We start from the raw sequence: 21,689 nt of genomic DNA, 5'->3' as shown, positions 1-21,689 counted from the left end.
AAAATGTTTCTTATGGTTAGAAACACAACAAATCCTGTTTTCAAAAAACAGGGGTTAGCTTTGAATTTCCTACATTTTCAGCACTAAGAGTGAAGCCACCCCTACCAAAAAAACCCACAAAACCAAACCCAAAAATAAATAAATAAACCAAACCCTAATGCCCACAGGAATGACAAAAAGGTAAGATTGGAGTCAACAGCATCACTGAGTATGAACACTTTCCAAAAATGACAGGCAAAAAACGGACACCCCATAATTCTGTCATTGTCCCCCCACCCTGCTTCTTATTCTTCCAAGAATACAAGTATTTCAGCACTCAGTACATTACAAGAAGTACACTGGTATAAGGATGCACTGGGTAGTTGTTCTACCCATCTCTGTCACTTGGGATCTTCCCTGAGCAACCTGTGGCAAAGGCTTTGTTCTTCAACAGGCAATGCCAGTTTTTCCTATCCTTCAAATACTTTGGGAGCATAAAAGCACAATTCCTAATAGACTGGATTTACACAAAAACAAATTACCTCAGAGCAGCAGTAGGGAGATTTAAAAATAGGTATTAGATATATCCTAATATAAAATTAGTCTTCTCAGTTTCAGTGTCTTCAAAGTCATCCTGAATTTCTACACAACAGTATACTACAATGAAGATATTTCAAATAGGAATTCTGGCTTTCCTGAAAGAGGAGAATAGTCTTTTTTTAAGTAATTTGGCTGTAAATCAACATCCCTTTTGTGTTCTTCCTAGTTATGGAAACCTTACTCTAGATAAACAGGGAAACGAGAAAAAAACTACTTTCAGCATTGGCTATATTTGGAGATTCAGTGAACTCATTCTTCTCCTCAATACTATTTCTGAAGATACATAGAAGAGCTTGTGAGGCATCTTGCAAGGTTTCTCTATATTTTTCAACAAGTAAAAGAAATATTAGACAATATACTCCATGGAATTTTCAGAGTATCTGTGTCAGAAGTGTCATGTACCAGTCAGCTCATGACACCAAATGTAACTCAGAGTGTACTAATATAAGGGGATGAGCACAGCTCCTGGTTCATGAGAAAGAGCTGAAATAAATTCTTCTCTGTGAGAGTGATGAAACACTAGACGAGGCTGGCCAGAAAGGCTGTGGATGCCCCATCCCTGGAACTATTCTGTTGCTTAGTCGTATCCTTTCCCTGTGCCTTTCTTCATATCATTCTTCCTTATAACTTACCAAGGAATGCACAAGAGAGACAATAGATCCACACAGCTACCACCAACTAAATTATACACCCCTACTGAACAACTGGGAGACAATGAACTGTTTCCTGAACCTGGGGTCAGATCCAGGGGGCCAACACTGGGCCAAATGGGGAGGCATAACTATAACTGGCTGTTGTTGTAGAGCTGCTCCTTTGCAACGTGAACTTAATGAAAGCTTTAGTTATGGATAACCAAAAAACAGTTGGCACTTCTCATACATGACTTCTGTGTCTCCTACAATATTGTATTAGCTTCAGAAGATGACTTTCTTAATTCAAATTGGGAGAGAAAGACATATCAAGCATCCAACAGAAAAAGCTACCATTACACAATAGTCTTTACCTGTTTACAATTATATAAAAAAAAAAACCTTTAAACCCACAAAAACATGACTGCATTTGCATGAAGGAAAGCAAAAAAGGATACTTTGAAGAAGGAAGCTAATATCTTCCATATCTATCAAAAGGGATAGCACAGTTTCCTGAGCTTCTGCAATTTTTCCAGGAACTGCCACTTTTTAGGAAGAAAATACTTAGTGCCACAGCCTATACTTGAACTGTCATCTATACTTGGCTTAGATAAATGTCGTTATGAACTGATAGCTATCACACTGATAGAGGAAAAAAACAAACATTTAAGTCCACTGATTGTGTATGTGTTCAGATGATGCACCCTGAGTTGGCAACTAAAACCTTTGAGTCTGAGAACTCACAGAAATGATACTGTTCTATCACTGGACTACAGCACAAACAAAACCTTCACCTAGAAAAGCTAATAGAATTTTAAAATATTCAAACTGCTTCTTAAAATCTCAGACAGCTGAGAATAAAGTTAATTCAGTCAAACATTACTTAATTAAACTAACTTGAGATTAATAAAGCATCTTGCTTGTGTATAATAACAAAGCAGCTTTCAAAAAAACAAAAAACAAAAAAACACACAACCACGAACTGTTCCCCTCTTCTGCTAGCACAATAAAACTTCTTTAGTTTTACAAGAAATCTGCAAAAGTAAATATAACAGCAATATAAAAGATGCCTTTATCACTCAAACAATGCAAGTATGTGTGCAAAGAACAACAAGAAAGTAATGTATTACATCTTAGATTTACAAAAAGATCATGTGCAAAACAGAAAATTCAAGTTTTATTGGAAGTTCAAGTGTTACCAAAGCTGGTCTGTAAAATTTAAAGCAACTGAATGAATAAATTCTTACCACAATCATTTCAGATGGCTCTAAAACAATGCATTCACAGCCACGCCTGAAACTTCCTGCAGAACGCTTGCCAAAACTGTAGAATAAAAATACTTCAGTAAGAACAAAAATCAGAGCTATAACACAATCCATAAGCATATTTTCATCTTCTCCAGATATTGTAAAGCATAGAAAAAACATACATACCTCTACACAGTTTAAGTTTCAGGCATATGTTCTTCAATAAGTAGTTGATATCCAAGGACACCAAGAGCTGTGTATTGTATATCTACACAGAGTATTTGCTAAATAATTCTATTAACATTAAAACAAGTGTCAATCAAGTGCTGTCTACTGAAGATGCATGGTTGATTCTGAACTACATTACAGAGTTGGAGGCAGTATCTTCTGACATTACAGTATTAAGTTACCTAAGCTATCTGCATTTCTATAAATAAAGCTAACTAGCATACCAAGGAAAGAATGAAAAGGCTGAGCAACTTCAATTAGCTCTTTTTTACTTAAATTAATAAGAATGTTGAATGTGAGAGTATTCCCAAATTGAACAGATGAGGAGAAAAGGCTGATCTGCCTTTCATGGCACATTCCCACCTTAGTGCACTAAGTAAGAACACTATTTTGTGTCCTGTGGGATACAATAGAAACCTATTTTAATTTCAGTGTTATAGTTTTAGAGAACTGCTCTGCCTCTATTAAATGAGTGTGTGTGTGTCTGCAAGATTAACTGCCAAGAATCCTGGAAATGCAGCAGTAAAAGTGGAATGCAAAGAAACTGTACATAATTCAGTGAAACACAAGAATCCTTATGGTTAGATCCTTAATCATATACCATTAGAGTTGAAGACAACCAGCTAAAGTTTGTTTCTGGATGATGTGCTTCCCCCTCTGGGTAGCTCATATCTAAGCAGGTCAAGTCAATGCCAGCAAGCCTTTCCCATTGCAGAGAGGAAGGCAGGGCAGATGAGATGATGGTTGGAACTTCAGGACCCTTCTTGTAGGTTTCTTTAACTAACCTGCCCTAAATGTGCCAAGAGCCCATGTAACTACCCTTTCCCTTTCTTCACCACAACACTGTGCAACAGGCACAGGAAACCTTCCTAGCTGAGGCTCACAAGGCACCAGCTGTTAAATATCTTTATAAAAAAAAAAAAAAAAACACAAAAAACCAAAAAACCAGACTCAATAAAGTTGTTAAATTGTGAATTTTAACCATTCCTCTAATATACAGTCACACAGACGCATGTTTAAACCATCATGTTTGCAAAAAGAAATTTTTTCAGCTTTATTTCAGAAGAAGCAAACTGAGGAAGTGCATATACCATTGAGAACAGTACATGTAGCCAGTTTATATCTATTCATCTGCCCTGCCTGGCAATTAGTAGAAATGAACAATTTAACTTGCTACCCCAAAGGCTAATCTCTTAACAACAGCACATTTATAGCTCAAAAAGAAGGCAGTCAGATATTGAAAAGAAATGCCAGCTGTGCTTATTCATCAAACTAATAATCGCATTTAATGGTACACAGAACTTCCACAATAGAAAAAATTTTCCAGAATACTAAGTCTCTTGAAAAGAAACATTCAATAAAGAAGTCTCTCCACAAAATGTGTATTTTCCTAGAGGCAAATGCACGATTCCTCCTATAGTCCAGCAACAAAACACAGGGTACTTTACAATACCTTCTTGAATCTTATACAATTTCAACCACTTTAAGGATAATGGACAATAAAAGACAATAAATTAATTCATTGGCCTGTTGAAAAAGATAAACTTTGTTTCTTGGTCATATACCTGGTCCATGCGCACAGTTTTTCTTTAAAAAAAATTAAACAAGGAGAAGAGAAAGGCAAGTAAATCAAGTAGTAGTTGAAGTAAATCTACTAATTGAAAAACAACAATGCAAAAATGGTGATTAGAAGTAAACTTACTTAATATTCTAATTGAAAACAAACACATAAATATCCCCTTTCTTCCTGCAGATCCTTATCCCCCCTCTTCACAACAACGGGTTTTGGTCTAGAATACAGTATTACTGTATTTTTGCTAGGCCATTTTCTAGCCTCACAGTAAACATTTATTTTAACAGAAATTGCATATACACTTTTCTGCCCCACCATTTCTTTATCCTCTATTGCTGTCTGGAAATATCAGCTTCAAACTTCTGCCCACTGCTGATAACTCTTGACATCCTGAAGTTTCAATCCTTATCAAATACTGTAAAAAGAAAAACCTGTGTTTTGGATGTGCTCTTCTAGTCTTGAACAACTTGTTTGGATTATACCCTTCAGCACACAAGGGAACAAACAGGTAGTCAGCATATTATGACAGAAGGCATGCACTGAATGACTATGAAGAAAATTCTTGATTTCTGTTCCCAGTACTCTATTGAGTCTTGCAGCAAATAACCATGTCATTGCTGCATTGCTCAGATTCCTATGACAGCACAAAATTTATCAGACCACTGTATCACACATATATATTATCTTTGTCCAAAGATAGCAAGGCACTTCAGGCTGCAAACACTGTAATTTTTGTGAAGTAGTGTAGGCAAGAAGTCAAGTAAATCAAGGCAGAAGAAACTTTAAATGATCTTCCATTCCAGTGTTGCAGTTCTCAGATGTGCCGTGCCAGCTAAACCTCCTGACTTCTATTCTGCAGCTGAAGGTTCATCATCAGTGAGGAATTCACCTAACCAGTGAAAATTTGGAAACTCTTTTGTGACTGTCCACTACATCTAGATACTTCAGAAGTGTCCAGCTCTGTGGCAGAATATTCACCACACCCTTTGATATCTTTTACAGGTGGTCAAACAAATACCTGTTGACATGCAACTCTCAGAACCAGGATCTCAGGGCACCACCAATCCCCCTTCTGTTTCAATTCAGAAGATGGATTTCAAAGTCCGTAAGCTCTATCAGAACTAATTTGTCAGAGCTTCACACAGGAGCAAAAAGCAAAGACCAGCAAGAAATTACTTCAATGATGCTCTTCCCCACCTGGAATCCCTGGGGCAGTAAGCAGCCACTATGCAGAGGAAGCCACTTGATTTAATTGAAAATAAGTTACGTAAAATATTAGTAAGCAGTAAAAAAAAGCAAATACCCAATGCAAAACACAGTCTTTTTACTGAGCTGATAAACCTCAAGCTGTGGAGCCTTTTATAAAATACCAGATGAGGTTCAGCCAAGGGACCATAAGCTGGCACACAAGCTGCCTTTAGGGATCCTGGGTAAGAGGAAGAAACAGTAGCAGCAACTAAAGTTTCAGTGGAAGGGCTGACCGATTATCTTCATAATACGACCTCTATTTTAGTAACTTCTGCTAAACACACTTCTTTTGAAGTGTTGGTACTAGACCAGACTGACAATAGAAAGTAAGTTTGACTACACAGATGTATCACAAATTATGCAGCATATAAAATGCAGAAACCCTTTACTAGCCAATTTCAATGGACAAATGTATTCCTCCCCTTACTGTAGTGTGAAATACCACTGTGGATGCATGACTTCACCAGGGAACTTAAGGTTAAACCATATTTTTGTGTTTAAAACACAGTAGAGAATTTTACATAGTATACACTTCACATTTGTTGTATCTTATTATTCCTCAATAATTTCCATCAAAATTGTCTCACTACATAAAGATAAAACATTCTCTCCTACCTAAGCCTTCTGAATTTCAGCTGCTAAAAATAGCAACTATTAAGTCAGTGATGTGCCTGAGAGAATCCCAGCTTTGCAACTATTTTCTCTAAATTGGAGATGTGCACCAGAGAATTTCACCAAAGAAAGTTCAGGAAGTTTGAAGTCACCTTTGCTATGGTAGCTGTCAACAGAGGATACAGAGGTTATAATAGTTATTTGGAGAGCCAGAAGGCTGGTTAGGCTACTGCTGTCTCACCTGAATTCCCCAAAGAACCTTGTTTTGCAGCAGTTCTTCCAACACTTTTTTTCCTGCTACCACATTAGCTCTGATTGAGTTCCCTGAATATTAAACTTCAGAGATGCTCTCCTCAGTACCTGTCCTAGAGGCAATTTCACTTCTGGAGTCCTTTTCTGCCAGTTACTTTTATTCCCCATAAAGCTACTGTATGCATGTCAGGAATACAAATCTACTAAAAAACAAACAAACAAACAAACAAAAACCAAAAACCCCACACCAAAAAACAACTTAGATACACAAAGCAATTTTATTTGCAGGAATCAGCTTTATGGTAGCAATTTTAAAAGTGCATAAAAAAAAAGTTTTTGTAAGTTAAATATTCTCCCCAAGCAGCTGCTCCATACTGAAATGTTACCTGAGGTAGTTGACAAAGTCTAATTTCCCACTTGACTATTCAAAAGCATTATTAAAAAAAAAAATAAAAATTGTTAGTACTAAAAAACTCACAATGTATATTAATAGCAGGCATTTTAATCCATATAACTCATGTACAACTTCATTTCTATACTAATGCATACTAAAATAAAGCTTACCCTGACTGCAACTGCCAGTTCTCTTCTCTGAAAGAGTACCTTAGTATGTATGTATCTCACAATTCATTGTACTCAAAACATACACAGGCAGCTAAAGAGCAGGTGTATTGCAGTTTACAACATGCTGGTTAACAGAAGCCAAGTTTTAAGAGAAAGCTAAGGATTCTCCTGTTTCCCAAGTTTATACTTTCAGTTCTCATTAAAATCTTTGCAGTTATAAATTCTGAATTTGTGCGGTGACTTACAAATAGCAACATGATGGTAATTTCAGACCACTGCCTGCTTTTTTCCCCCTCAAATTTGCTATACTAATAAATCAAAGTATCTCAATTAACTGAAACACACTTATGTTTCGTAAGCACGTACACACAGGGACAGCCAAAAACTTCCAGGCACTGAGGATTACTGGTTCTATGGTTTCTAGTATTATTGTTACACTGGAGGACAGAGAAGTTTCCTCCATGCATGACCCTTCCCTTTCCCCAGCTCCCCAGCCATACTGATGTAGGCACACAGATGCTCTTCTCAAAGCTCAAAGGCAAGGCAGCAGCTAAAGAAGAGAGAACATTTTCCTATCAGCATTCAGCTCTTGCCTGGGGCCTCCACATTCCTGTTTTTAAAGACAAACTTTAATGACTAAACAGGGCTGCTCATGAGAAATCAACCTTGAATTTAAGACCTTGCACTGAACCCAAACTATGGCAAAACCACTTACTTAGGCAAAACCATTCATTGCACTCCCACATTGTGGCTGCCCTCAGAACTGCCATACTCACTCAGAATGGTCATCCATGTCACACACATTCTTCAGCATACTTAAAGAGTAAAATGTTATAGTTCTATATATTTGTAAATGCAGTATTTGGAATGAAACTGCTGATTTAGAATAATATTAAATATTTAATATAATATATATATAATTAATATAATATTTAATCAACATTTCCTTCAGGTCTAATGGCAGACGTGCTCCAGAGAAATTAAAAACTACAAATAATACGTTTTCTCATTCCTGAAGTTTTTAGAGTTTTCGGTGGTACACATGCAAGCAAATGAGTTCCTCATAAGTTTTGCTTTTTAAAAAAAATCTAGCAGATAGTAAAACAAATGTAACGCATGATAATTATTTATGACAAAGCTCTAGAATCAGATATTTAAAACTTTCCTTCTGAAGCTTTCATTGAATCAGAGAATGGTTTGGGTTGGAAGGGACTTTAACGATCATCCGGTTCCAACCCCTCTGCATGGGCAGGGACACCTCCCACTGTACCAGGTTGCTCAAAGGCCCATCCAACACGACTGAATACCTCCAGGGAGGGGCAGCCAAAGATTTCTTTGGCAACCTGCTCAGTGTCTCACCACCCTCACAATTCAGAATTTCTTCCTAATGTCTTAAATCTACCTTCTTTCACTTTAAAGCCATTCCCCCTTGTCCTGTCCCTACAGGCCCTTGCAAAATGTCTCTCCCCAGCTTTCCTGTAGTCCCCCTTCAGTTACTGGAAGGCTGCTATAAAGTCTTGCCAGAGCCTTCTCTTCTTCAGGCTGAACAATCCCACCTCTCTCAGCCTGTCAGCCCAACCCCCTATAGTAATTTTTGTGGCCCTCCTTTGGACTAGCTCAAAGAGTTCCCTGCCCCTCTTGTCTGGGAGCCCCAGAGCTGAGCACAGTGCTCCAGGTGGATGTACAAAAAAGCCCACAGCTTAAGATCATTGCTGTGCAATATTTGCCAATATAGGACATATAAATAACCTGGAGATTGAAGTAAATGTTTTCCCTCCCTCACTGTCCCTGAAATTAATCCTTTTCTGTTCTAGACAGTGCCTGAATAAATCTGTAAGCATATGGCTTGAGATGTTTCCAGAGCTTCTAACATATTCATGATAATAACAGATCTTAAATTACATAATCCCAGTACCTCTATCTCTTTTTGTGAAAATTGCATTGCTTCAGTTGACATCTACATTGAGGAGAATCACAGAAAGCTACCAAAATTAAGTACAGAGATAGTGCATTAAGCACATTCAGAATCTAAGCTTACGTAACACCAAGTCTCTGCTTGCTTTTGGGTAGCAACCCTGAAAATGCCATTACTACATTGCTATTTACAACACAAATCCTCTCTGCTTCCCTCCACTCTTCATTTCTCAGACTCTGAGGACAGAGGAGCCCCTGTTCCCCTGGCAGCATCATTTGCTGCACCCCGCCTGCACGTCTTGCATGTCACTGCTTCCTCAGCTCAGCACCATGACCTCAAGCACACCACCAGCAGCCACTTCCCATCACTGCACCAATTATTCTCTGATGATACAGAAGCAAACACGAGTGGAATGTCTGGTCTCTGACAAATACCCAAGTCAAATCATGATGCAACAACCCACATTTAACTTGGAGGAACTGCAAAATGTATTACATTTATTTCTAAAGCAACCCAATTGCACTGAATCTCTGAATGAAATATTGTAGAGTAGTAATTATTTGAAGTCTAGATGGAAAGAAAAAGAGGACTCTTTTCTAACTGCCACTTACGGAGAAAGTAAGGGATTTAGTAAAGTTCCTTCTCCTGTATCTTTTTTTTTATTAAAAGCACCGTGTTTCAATTTTGGTATGTCCAGATTAGAACTAAAACATCATAACCAAGCTAGGTTTCACATGAACTTGCTCACCTCACCCTTGAAGGGACTGAAGAGAAAAGAAAAAGAAGTTACCATTTTACCATTTAGAAGCCTGCATACATGCACAATCCCTAGGGGAACACTTCAATGTTCTGATGAAAACTAGATTTGGCGTGGCCATTTTCTGACCCCTCAGAAAAAAAAAAAAAAAAGACAGAGCCCCTCATGCATGTGGAGCAGCTCTAACGTGACCAGCCCCCCGCTGGGGATGATGCAAAGAGGGAAAGCAGCAGTGGGTTTCCCCACCTTTAAAGCTGCACACTGGAAACAATACAAAAGCAGGGGTTTGTCAGTTAAAGACAGAATTATTACCATGTAATTTGATCTTCTGTATAACAAAGGCTGACTTTTCCAATACTCATTCGAATAAGGTGCCTGTCTTTTTAGAAAAAGTAAGCAAGTATGCAAGTGAGTATCCAAGCTGCTATTTTACTTGTGTTAAATATTATCTTTAATTAAAATGTGCCAGTCTTCTATGTATCAAAATAATCAAGATTTTTTTTTTCTTTTAACTACTTGAATTCTCACACTATTACTACATCTATAGCACTGTGTTCAGCAAGAGAAATAGCTAGCAACTGTCATGAGCTGAAGAGGCATTTGCAGACCTGTTACTGTTTGCAAATCCTGGAGATAGGAGCTCGCTACATACCATGGATAAGGATGATTAAACTTACCCAGTGTCATATGATAGCTTAGATGTTTACAGCCTCTAATACAACAGCTCATGTGTCAGGGAAGGGCCTTGCTCACAGCATCCCAGCTAAGTACAGGCCACTTAATAATACCTGGCAGGAGTATTTCTCAAGAGGAAAAAGCCTCAAACATCACTGCAGCTCTTTTCCTTGATCTGGGACACAAACACCTGCTGCCTGTGGGGGAAGAGGCATCCCAGTGTCAAGGGCAATAACCCCAGTGCTGCAGCAGGAGGGTGTAGAGCAGGGATGAACCCAGCAAGCCAGACAGAGAATGCCTGAAAACTGACCAGTCTGGGTCAAGGACACTGAAATTATAGGGTAAGCACATTTATAGTATGGTAGTGCTTTAAATAATTCCTGCTTCTTTAGTATTTGAACACAATTAGTTAGCATCCTTACAGATGACAGACTATAGTACTTTACCTGCAGAATACTCACAGGGATTGATTTATTTACTTTGCATGCACAGATCAGAGGTCGCATTAATCTGGTAATTTATAGCTGACTATAGAAAGCATTTCAAAAGAAGCTCCTGAAAACCAATAGTGAATGATTTGAAATTAGCTACATTCTGGTGGTTTGCTGCCAGAACAATCCCTTCAGTCAGCCCCTGAAACACACACCTTATGATCTTCACACAGCTTTTCTTCTAGTACAGACCACTCTTTTGAAAAGCATGGCTATTTTTAAAGTTTAACTAGCTACAAACTAAATTGTATGGTATGGTAGCAAGTTTGATATGTTTGTGTTAAAAAAAAAAAAAATTGAGTAAAGTTTCAAATTTGTTGGTTTTCACTTTGCCATTTTTTAATGTTTCCTTAGAACTAAATTTAAGCTGAAAAAATACTTTAAAGCCCCATCTGAAAAAGTCCTGTAAAGAGTAACAAATTCTTTTGCAAAATCATTGCAAATGGGGTAGATGCCCAGGGCCTTTACAGGAGCAGGTGGTCCTGAATACTTCTCAGACTAAAATAGCAGGCAGTTTTTTTCATGACCCTTTCATGTCTACTAAACAAGAAAAATGTGTTTATGAAGTTTCATGGGAAATTCAAGATGTGTATTTATAAAATGTATATATATTTATATAAATAAACAAAACTAGAAGTCAGTAGTAGTGGCAAGAACAAAATTTAGCTTGTTGCAGCAGTACAACTTTGCAGTGCTTCTAGTACAGAAAGCTAGAAGGCAGGTATTTTATCCAAACAGCTGACAGAATTAAAAAAGCATTATTTGGAGAAAAAAAAAAGTTACCCTATTTTTATTTTTAAATTAGTTCTCATATTCCTGACTTATTTTTTAATTATTAATTTTTTTAAAAAAATATTTTAGTAAATGGTTTGAGTGAAGACAGCATTGCTTACGGTTCATCTTGAGGATGTCTGTGTTGCCATGGAGATTACTATGACATCACAAGATCTACGTAATGGTATCAAATGAAAGAATGAGAAGTAGTAGTAAACCATTATTTAAGAGGCAAGGCCTTGTCTGACCAGTTTGCCTTATTACCATTCACGAAATTAAGTAAAATAATAGTGTTTTTCCAAACTCATACAAAGCCTTTTGATATTAGACCCTAAATCTAAGATTCTTTTTTTTTTTTTGCCTTGAAAAATACATAGTAAACTTTTCTATGTCCTTCTATAGGCTTTCATAACCAAGGTAATAGAAGTAGTCATCTTTTTTAAAAATAAAAAAGATGATTAGTAACTTGATACATCATCTAGGTTTTTAGTACTAAGACCATACATACAGACATTTTCAACCCCAGTTATATGTCTGACTTATTCAGTATAATTCATTCACATAGAATCATAGAATCATAGAATTGGCTGGGTTGGAAGGGACCTCAGAGATCATCAAGTCCAACCCTTGATCCACTACAGCTGCAGTTCCCAGCCCATGGCACTGAGTGCCACATCCAGTCTCTTTTTAAATATCTCCAGGGATGGAGAATCCACCACTTCCCTGGGCAGCCCATTCCAATGTCTGATCACCCTCTCCGTAAAGAAATTCTTTCTAATGTCCAACCTAAACCTCCCCTGGCACAACTTGAGACCGTGCCCTCTTGTCTTGCTGAGAGTTGCCTGGGAAAAGAGACCAACCCCCACCTGGCTACAACCTTTCAGGGAGCTGTAGAGAGTGAAGGGCTAAACATGAATACAAGGAGAAACTAGCTATTGAGGTCAAGATATCTTTGTAGCAGGTGCTCTGTAACTGTAAATGACTAAATAAGCTAAAACAGTGATGCAAAATCAGCAATGTAAGCAGTAGTGAATATCCAGGTATAAACAGGTTTCACATTTAACTTTGAAATAACCACATACTTGACTACAAAAAAAAATTTTCCCTACTTAACTTCTGAAGTTTTTGCACACAAGTAATTTATTATCATTAATGTTAAATTCAAGCCTGGAATTTTTACAAAGAAGTAATTTTACAATTACTTCAAGACATGCTCCATTAGAACCTATAATGCTGGGATTAGAAAGATCTCTCTAACCAATGAGACATAAAATAAGACAGAGACAAGTCAGCAATAAAAATCATATTATTTCAAGGCCAGTTTTTATTGTAGCACATTTTAGAAACCAGGTATCAGCTAAGAAGCACCAACATTTTTCAACAATGAGAATACATCAACATCTTTAGGAAAGACAGGTTTTCAGTTAAATCTATCTTTTTCTCATCCATCCAAGAGAGCACATTCCCAGAAAAAAGACCACAATTTCAGCACATTTGGCACTAAATAACAATAATTTTAACCCAAACTTTAAAAATTGCTATGTAAGTATCATTCATAGATGTCAAAGATTACAGCTACTCACGGTAGCTTTACAGTACAGTAGCTCTGCCAGCCACTTCCAAGAATCCTCCCCTTTCCTTTCTTCTAAAAGATAACCCTCCATGAATCTAGACTGTTAAGCCCCTCTGCTTCCTTAATTTTAATTATTCCTTAAGGTCCTTTTCAATTCCTTCGAGCTATTAAGATACATTCATGCTTACACAGAAGAAGTCCATTTTCCATATTACCTCAGATTTTATTCTTCCTTGGCACTGGCTATATCCCATACTCATATCACATTAAAAAGTTTTGATGATTATACTTTCCTAGATAGCAAGTTCAAAAATAATATAAATTGTTCTCATGTGGGACTTGCTATAAAAGATATTTAGATCGGTAGTTTCAGACTTTGTTTCTATGATCCATATTAAAAATTCCTAAGCACAATGTTGACACTAAAATAGGTAATTTTCTTCTATTTTTATACAACTGCCATTTCTATGGAGAGATTAACACCACTGACCTACATAATGCACAATATAAGAAAAGCCTACTTCAATTTTCCTCATTTTTTCACACAATTACCATGTGTGAAACAACTGAAAACTGAACCAGAAGACAGACTCTTGAATCTACAAGCTCTACACCAGCAGTGTAGACACGATGACATCGGCAGATGACTGGAAGTCTCACATCCACCATCACCTCTTTCATATGGAAAGGGACAGAAGTTTGTAGCTCTAGAATTTAAACTTAGAAACTAGTACAAGGCTTGCATTTATCTGCTTGTGAGGGCTGTTTGGCTTCTCTCCTAGGACAGAGCATTCCCATCCCCCTGCCTTAAGAGGAATCAGAAACATTCAGGCACACATAAAAGCATAAAAGTTATTCATGTCATTTGACACTTTCTGCTTCTTCATTACTTTCTCATCTCCTCATTACAAACTTGGAAGAAAGCCTGGTAGCACTGGCCCCACTACACTAGATTTCTATTTTTATTTTCAAAAGATACCAGCATAGTAGATTAAGTCCCTTAACATTTTATCAGCTTCACAAGAACGAAATTCCAGTAGCGCTGAAATAATTGTTTTGACAGGAACAATGCCAGACACCCCCAATCTCATCATTTAGTAACTCTATCCTCTTCTGTTTCCCAACACCTCAGATACCAGCAGCAGATTTGGAAGATGACCAATTTCAAACCGAAATGAACACTTTAAATTTTTCAGCAGGAGATGGGTGAAATAAAGCAAAATGTACATAACAAACTTATTTAGCTATAACAAACATTTTAACTATTCATATTTTAAAAACTGTACACCATTTTTTTGCAAACAGCAAGGACAGTTCCAGGTGACATTACCAGTTCAAGCAGCATGTGCTCTGCATCACTTTGCTGTAACAGCTGACACTGTGAGAAGCAAGGGCCCTGGTGATTTACAGCTCAGCTAATTCAGCTACATCTGGAGTTGACTGACCATGCATTCAGTGTGATAGTCTAACTTTGTGCTTGCAGGTAACACTAAAGATTTCCATCCAAAAGGACATACACAGTCTTTTAGAAAGATGCAGACAGGACAAAGCAATTAACATTTTTTTCTCAGTGTCTGAAATCCATTGTGAATAATTCATGGTGCATGTACACTCAGTCATAAATGGACTGACAACTCCGCTACTTTGCTCCTACTTCTTTCTTCATCTTATGATCTCTTTCTACATTAAACTGTAAGATCTTTCTCCTCCGTGCCCCATTTTCACCTAACAGACTGAAATGCTGAGCTAGGGCATTCAAACCAGACAGAAGACAAGACAGAACCAGGGGTCAGTCTGCAACAAAACCATGCTCTGAGCCTTCTCACTGCCTTTTAGAGTCAGTCATGAGCACAGCTTCAGAACAGAAGGAGCTGGATAGAGAAGTAATGAAGCATCAAAGGTTGTGGGGAAATGCAGCAGTAGCAACTAGCAGCAAAAAAATAAAGTTCTACAATAAAACCCAAGGGTTCTTAGGGCAAATGACATCCAAAGAACAGATTTTCAAGTAATTTCTTAAACAGACTTGAAACCATAAGCTCAGGAGTTTTTGTGTTTACAAAGAAGGAGGAACAGAGATGTACTAGAGTCCAACAGAGGGCTACAAGGACGATCAGGAGACTGGAACATCTGTCATAAGAGAAAGGGTTGAGAGACGTGGGGATGGTTAGTCTGGAAATGAGAAGACAGAGAGAGGACCTTATTAAGGTTCACAAATATCTGAAGGTGAGTATCAAGAAGACAGGGCCAGTCTTTTTTCAGTGGTGTCCTGTGATGGGACAAGGGGCAATGGACACAAACTGCAACACAGGAAGTTCCACCTCAATATGAGGAAAAACTTTTTCACTATAAGGGTGATGGAGTACAGGCTGCCCAGAGAGGTTGTGAAGTTTCCTTTTCTAAAGACTTTTAAGACCAGTCTAGATATGCTTCTGTGTGACCTGCCCTAGGTGTTCCTGTATTAGCAGGGGTTTAGAGTCTGTTATCTCCAGAAGTCCCTTCCAACCCCTACCATTCTGTGGAAGGTCCAATGTATAATCCTCATGTTTCCATCATGATGCTGCAAATCCTTAGCCATAAGCAAAACTTGGAAAAAGATAAAAGCTCAATAAGCTCAGCACAGCTCTTGACCAACTTCCTCTGGGCTTAAGTAAGCAAACCAGTAGCACCAAGAGGTGCCTTCGTCCAATCCACTTTCCTGCTCAGGGCCAAAACCAAACCAAAACAAAAAAAATAAAAAATCCCTTTTTAGTCAAATTCCAAATTTATCTTGGCTTAAATATTTGTGTACACTGGTCACTCTCTTTTAGTTAAAACACCAGTTTTGTTCTGTTATGCCATAAGTTTCAGCCAGCAATAGCCATTATTAATAAACACTAAGTTGGAAACATATTAGGGTCATCTACTGAGAGAAGTATTTCATGTTTATGATTAAAGTTATCAATAAATTTTATTGACTGAAAAGATCAAACACAGTCCTCTATTCAAAGCATAAACATATCTGTCAGATAATACGCAAACCACACCAAACAACATGTCACAGGCACCACAGAAATTTAGGTGTGCTGAAACATTCTTCCTAAAATGCATAAATGCATGTATACAGTCAAGAGCTCTGCTCCAGCAACATTATAATAAAAAAAATCGACATCAACTTCCAAAATCCCTACTCAAATTTCTTCTGAGAGGGGCTACTTTAAATTAACCAGAACACATTTGGATAAGAACAAGTCTGCAAAAACTGAGTTCTATTATTGCTTTAAACATGTTCAAAACAAGTCCATAATTTCTTCAATGGCTCTCCAGTAGAATTTGATCATCTATTCCATTTTAAAATTTTATTTATTATAGGAAAGACCAGAGGGCTAAAATATAAATACTTAAATAGATACAAGCCTTTTAATTTTGAAGAAAGAAAAAGCAGATATTCTCCCAACTGCAATACTTGGTCTTTTTAACAAGAGGAAAAAGCTTAAATAATTTCTTTCATATGTAAAATGTGTGAACTTGCCAAAGGGAGAGCAGCTCTCCCTCAGCAAATAAAGAGGTGAGGGAGAGCTGTTTAAATGTGCCAGTAAGGAGGTAAAAGAAGAGACTTTTTCCCCTTTTGCAAGGAAAAAGTGTAGAGAAGTAAGTAGTTAAAGGTAAGCAAAGCCAGAACATGGCCAGTCAACATAATAGCGTGCCTGAGCAGCCCAGCATACACCACCCAGACAGTCTCAGAAAAACTCCAGAAGAAAAGCAGAAAAAACCCCAAACACTGGAGGCAAACCTTTGTTGCTCTGTATCTGGTCATGGAGGACACAGGCCAGCACAAGGCTAACTGTGGGAAATTCTAGGAGATGTTTTTGTGAAGCAGTGGAAAGACAAGTAAGATGAAATAGCATGGTAAAATTCAGACTAGATGCAAGGTCCTGGAACAAGAACTATATGGGAAGTTGGAGCAGCTGAGCACATGTGATGAGAGCATGAAGAAAACCTACGGATGCTGGAGGCCATTCCAGAAGATTTTTTGAGAGATTGCCACATCACTGCTGTCAGTGACCACAGGACAACACAGGAGAGCCAGGACAAGCTTCAGGGAATTGTATTTTCTGCTCATTTATTTTCTGGATTTCATCCATAAACCTCACTCTTCCATGTGATCTGCTTCAGATCTCCTGATGCTCAGGAGAAACAGTGAGGGGACCCAGTGCTGATTTGTGCTACTTTGGTGATTAAGGTAGGAAGGGGGAATTAAGGAATGTTAGTTTGACAGTGGTATGTGCCTTATAGGTTAAAGAAAAGGAATAAGTATGAAAACTGCAAACCATAAAATATGGGGGGGTTGGGAGGGGATCTTCCTCCCATTAAGGTGTCAGAATACATTTCAGTGTTGCAACTTATAGAAACTAAATAAAGAGAACAAGACTAAACTTTACTTCATGACACCTAAAATGTGGAAGCTTTAACTGTTCAGGTAAAAAAAAAAATCTTTAAAACTCTGAATTTTAAGTTTTCCCAAAATAATAATTTAATTGAATAAAAATCTGCCTTATTTTACAAACACTATTTGCTAACTATTGGCTTAACATTTGAAGAACTACAATCTAAATTATATTACAATAGGGAAATAAAGCAATATTCGTGCTATTTTCATAGAACAGACATGGTTTAGATGGTCAAGATTCCAAAACAATTTGACTTAAAACTTCATGTATTCCAATATTCCACCTTGAACCATTTTTTCAATTTTGATTTAGACTTGAAGTAGTTACAGGTAGTTTTACAAAACACTCAGTAAACTGTGTAACTTTGGCAAAGCTGGCAGCTATGCCACTCATTTCAAACTAGTTCAACTAGTAGTTGTTTGATCATATATAGTACTTTATGAAGCTGTTTATTTTTGGACTGCTATTCATTATTTGTGGCTTGATTTACGAAATAGGGGATGGTTATTTCTTATGCTTTTAGATTGTTTTTTTTCCTTATTATTTTTTAAGATATTCTTCTTCCCAACTATATTATCCATCTGCCAACCCTACTCATTGCTCCCTCTCCTCAAAGAAGGATAATTAGAATTTAACACCAGGAATCAAATAACACAGACACATTGATGGGGGTGGGAGAGGTGAGTGTTTAACTGCCACAAAATACACAACAAAATGGCATCTCCAGTTTTATCCACCAGCCAGCCTGAGGATGCTGTATCTGAAACTAATGGAACTACATCAGCTAACAAAGTCCACAAAAGCAAGTAATATGCTGAGCATATGCAGTCAAATGCACTAAGGTTCTTCTAAGTTTCAGCTATAAATCCGAAGATTGCACTCCATTCTTTTCCTTATAGGCTAAAATACCAACAGCCACAAAGTTAAAAATAGGATGAAATTCTACATAGGATTGATAAGACTCGCCTCCAAAAATGCAGGCAGATTTATTCACTATAGCTAAATTGCCCTAACTAGGAACTACTTTCACCCTAGCTTGTACAGAGATATATTTTAAAATTAGTGAAATGCAACTAAGAACAGCAAATGCTCTTGAGACTCTCAGGGGGAAGCATGCATTTCATTTTAAATTTAGCCAGCTACTGGCTGCAGCCCAGGGAACCTATGCAAGGGGGCAGGGGGCAGGCCAAGCTAATCTGTCAAAGACAACAGACTTATTTTCAGGTGCAGAAAATAAAAAAGAGCTTTTGGATCATGAGATTGGGGGATAGTATCTACCAATCAAGCTGGGAAAAGCAAACTCATGTTTTCATGTCAGTTTTGAGCAGAGGAACATCTAGCTTTCTGTTCCTACACAGACTTTTCAGCTCTATCCTGCTCTCTTACCCAGAAGCTTCACATGTTGCAAAAAAGTGATAGAGCTAGCAGCTTTCTAGATAAGCAAAGGTAAAAATTATTAAACCTGGAAAAAAAACAACTAAAATAGTTAAAATAAGTTTACTTAAATAGCAGTGTTTCATGCAAACAAGATCAAAATTAGATGATCTCTACCTCGCAACGTTTAGGTCTCTTCCTATGAAAATGATGCCTCAGTTCATGCTCCCTATGCTCAAGCATTGCAAATTCATCTTAATGGCAGTAAGACATCAAAACTTCCAAATTATGCAATGCTCAAAAAGCCTCTTTCATTTATTACTCCTTGTATGTTTAAATAGTCAGTTGAAGCACACAGTTACCCAGTAACTTTCTCTTTGCCCACTTTTGACACTATTCTTCAGATTTCCAAGTATGTCCCTGTCAGATCTTTTTTGACACCTCTGGAGACCTTTTGAGAAGGTCTCACTCTCTTTTTTGCAGGGCACTGTAATATTTTATTTTAATATTGCTGTTCATCAATCTCTTCTACCCTATTTATCTGAGTGGTTTAGTATTTCCTTGTGAGCAAATCACAGTGCAAGGTCAGAAAAAACTTAGCTTTCTGCTCAGCTTTGCTTTAAAATAAATAAAAAAAAAAAATTTTTAAATCACTTATAACCCACCAGTATTCCAAATCAGATATTTAACCTGCATGACCTCTTACTTTTCCCAAGTTTTTTTTATTTATGGATGAGTCCAAGGCTCAGATATTGGGACTCATTTACACAATAAAATCCTGATCAGCCATGTCCTAAGTTTAGATAAAGACACTCCTCTATCCTAATAACTACAAATTCTGAGCATGAAGCTTCTCACTAGAATGACTCTGATTTTGCTCTCCAGAAATACCTTCTATGATATCATTAGACTGGAGTTTTTTTAATTATGCTTTCATGGACTTAAGTTATCTTTGTTAATTAACAAATTGAGAAGCAAACACAGAAGAGACAAGACAGCACCTTTGGCAACTCCTTGACTCAATCCACAACTATGAAACTTCCTAACACCAAATTCCACACTTGAAATCCACCAGTATCTCAGGCAGTGTCCCTGATGCCAGTTTTTAATTTCTCCAGGGGAACAGCCCTTAAATGCTCTGCTCAGTCACAGTACCTGCCATTTTCTGTTCTATCTTCCAGGAAGAATCACAACCTTATTGTTTACCCTATTGTTTAAATCTCCCCCTCTCATTAAGTTTCAAAAAAAGTCTGAAGCTCAAGTATTCCTGTAAGTTCAAAGGAAAAGGGGATTCTTGACCCTGATTATGCTCAAAAGAACCCATATTAATTCAAATACCATCTAGTCCTTCTCCTGGCACCTATGGGTAGCACTTTCTGCCAGCTTTTTTTCTGGCACTGCCTATTCACAGATGACATATGGGACAATTTTCTTCCATCTGCCAGCAGCAGGGATCCCGTAATCTGTTGTTGTGCTACTTTTCACAATAACCAGCTCTGCCCCTTTATCATGGATGGTACTGTTCAATGGCATACCAAACATATCATTTTATCAGCAGTTCCTGTCCTCTTTCACATGCAAGATGCTTGCTTACAGCAAGAACGTGCCACCATCATCAAATAGAAGTCTCACAACGAGCATTGCTCTCCCACTGAAAGGCAGATTTGAACATCTAATTGTTCAGGACTCCATGCCAACTAACACCAGCTTTCAACTAGTTTCCCACTGTTTAAAACTGTAAGGAAGTTTCTAATGCTTTCATTCTCTTCATACCATACAGAGATGGGTCATCGTTCCATTGCGCCTTTCACAAATTCTATTACATGCTATGTACTTCAAAGGAGTCTTTTATAGCAGCCTGAATGCATATAGTGAGCATTTTTAAGTGATTATGCTCTGCTTCCACTACAATGACCAAGCTCAGGCACTTTAGTCTAAAATCTCTGAAGTCACTTGCATTTTTTTCCGTAGCTCAAAGTAATTATTTTTTTTAATGCAGCAATACACATTTTGAGCATCTCACATTCAAGCTTATCTTTTTCCATGTAAAATGTCATTCTCCATTGCAAATTCATGTACATGAATCACAATCTTAAACAGAAGTAGCAAAACTGGCAGTAACATGATCTACACGTATGCTGAAACACACACTGAAGACCTGTGCAGAGTGTAAAGCCTCAGGAAACCATCATAAATTCTAGTGCATTCTACCATTCAATGTTTAGTTACTCACAGGAACAGACTATTCAGCACTTCATTCCATTTGACAGGTTTTAGGGTTTTTTATTTTTAAATTGACAGCATCTGAATGACACTTTGGGTCCTTGTCCAGATTGATGGGCTTTCAGTTCAAGCTATCAGCATAGAACATGTACCAGAGCTACTAAAGGTAGGAAAACTGTATTTATGACTGAACTTCTGTGTTTCATTAGGCATAAAACATCACCTTTTAATTCTAAAAACTATCTACAGTTCATGATTTCTGCTTAAAATACAGAATCTAGTGCATTCATAGCTGACATACCTGCTCCTCGGAAGAAACATAGATTCTTTAATGAAGACTGAACCAGACAGCAGGATATACCAACAGGTACCAATATCATCAGGGCTGGAATGAAGAAAAGAGAACATAGTTTAAGACACTTGATTTAATTTACTAATAGCACTACCAAATCTGCAGTACAAAAAACACCCAAATGGCAAAAATGCTCCAAAATATGAAAGAAAACAACAGTTTAATAACTTACAAACCCATTCTGTCAAACAGAATT

At 37.5% G+C, this 21,689-nt stretch overlaps 1 protein-coding gene across 13 annotated transcripts in view; it reads right to left on the bottom strand.

The window, feature by feature from the left end:
* The window catches only part of RAPGEF2 (Rap guanine nucleotide exchange factor 2), a 180,103-nt gene that overhangs the window by 82,195 nt on the left and 76,219 nt on the right, over positions 1–21,689 (bottom strand). For all 13 annotated transcript variants that reach the window (XR_011725733.1, XM_071743073.1, XM_071743062.1 and 10 more), the window contains exons 4-5: positions 21,443–21,526; positions 2,456–2,531 (exon numbers count right to left, since the gene is read on the bottom strand). Coding sequence is in view for 12 of the 13 variants with exons in the window: in XM_071743073.1 (XP_071599174.1) it covers positions 2,456–2,531; positions 21,443–21,526 (160 nt within the window). In the remaining variant the exon portion in view is untranslated. The remainder of the gene's footprint in view (positions 1–2,455; positions 2,532–21,442; positions 21,527–21,689) is intronic.

The sequence above is a fragment of the Heliangelus exortis genome, chromosome 4 (genome assembly GCF_036169615.1).
Source record: "Heliangelus exortis chromosome 4, bHelExo1.hap1, whole genome shotgun sequence".
In the NCBI taxonomy this organism is placed as follows: domain Eukaryota; kingdom Metazoa; phylum Chordata; class Aves; order Apodiformes; family Trochilidae; genus Heliangelus; species Heliangelus exortis.
The sequence above is the reverse complement of the archived record's forward strand: the minus strand, read 5'-3'. Positions and strand labels throughout refer to the sequence as shown.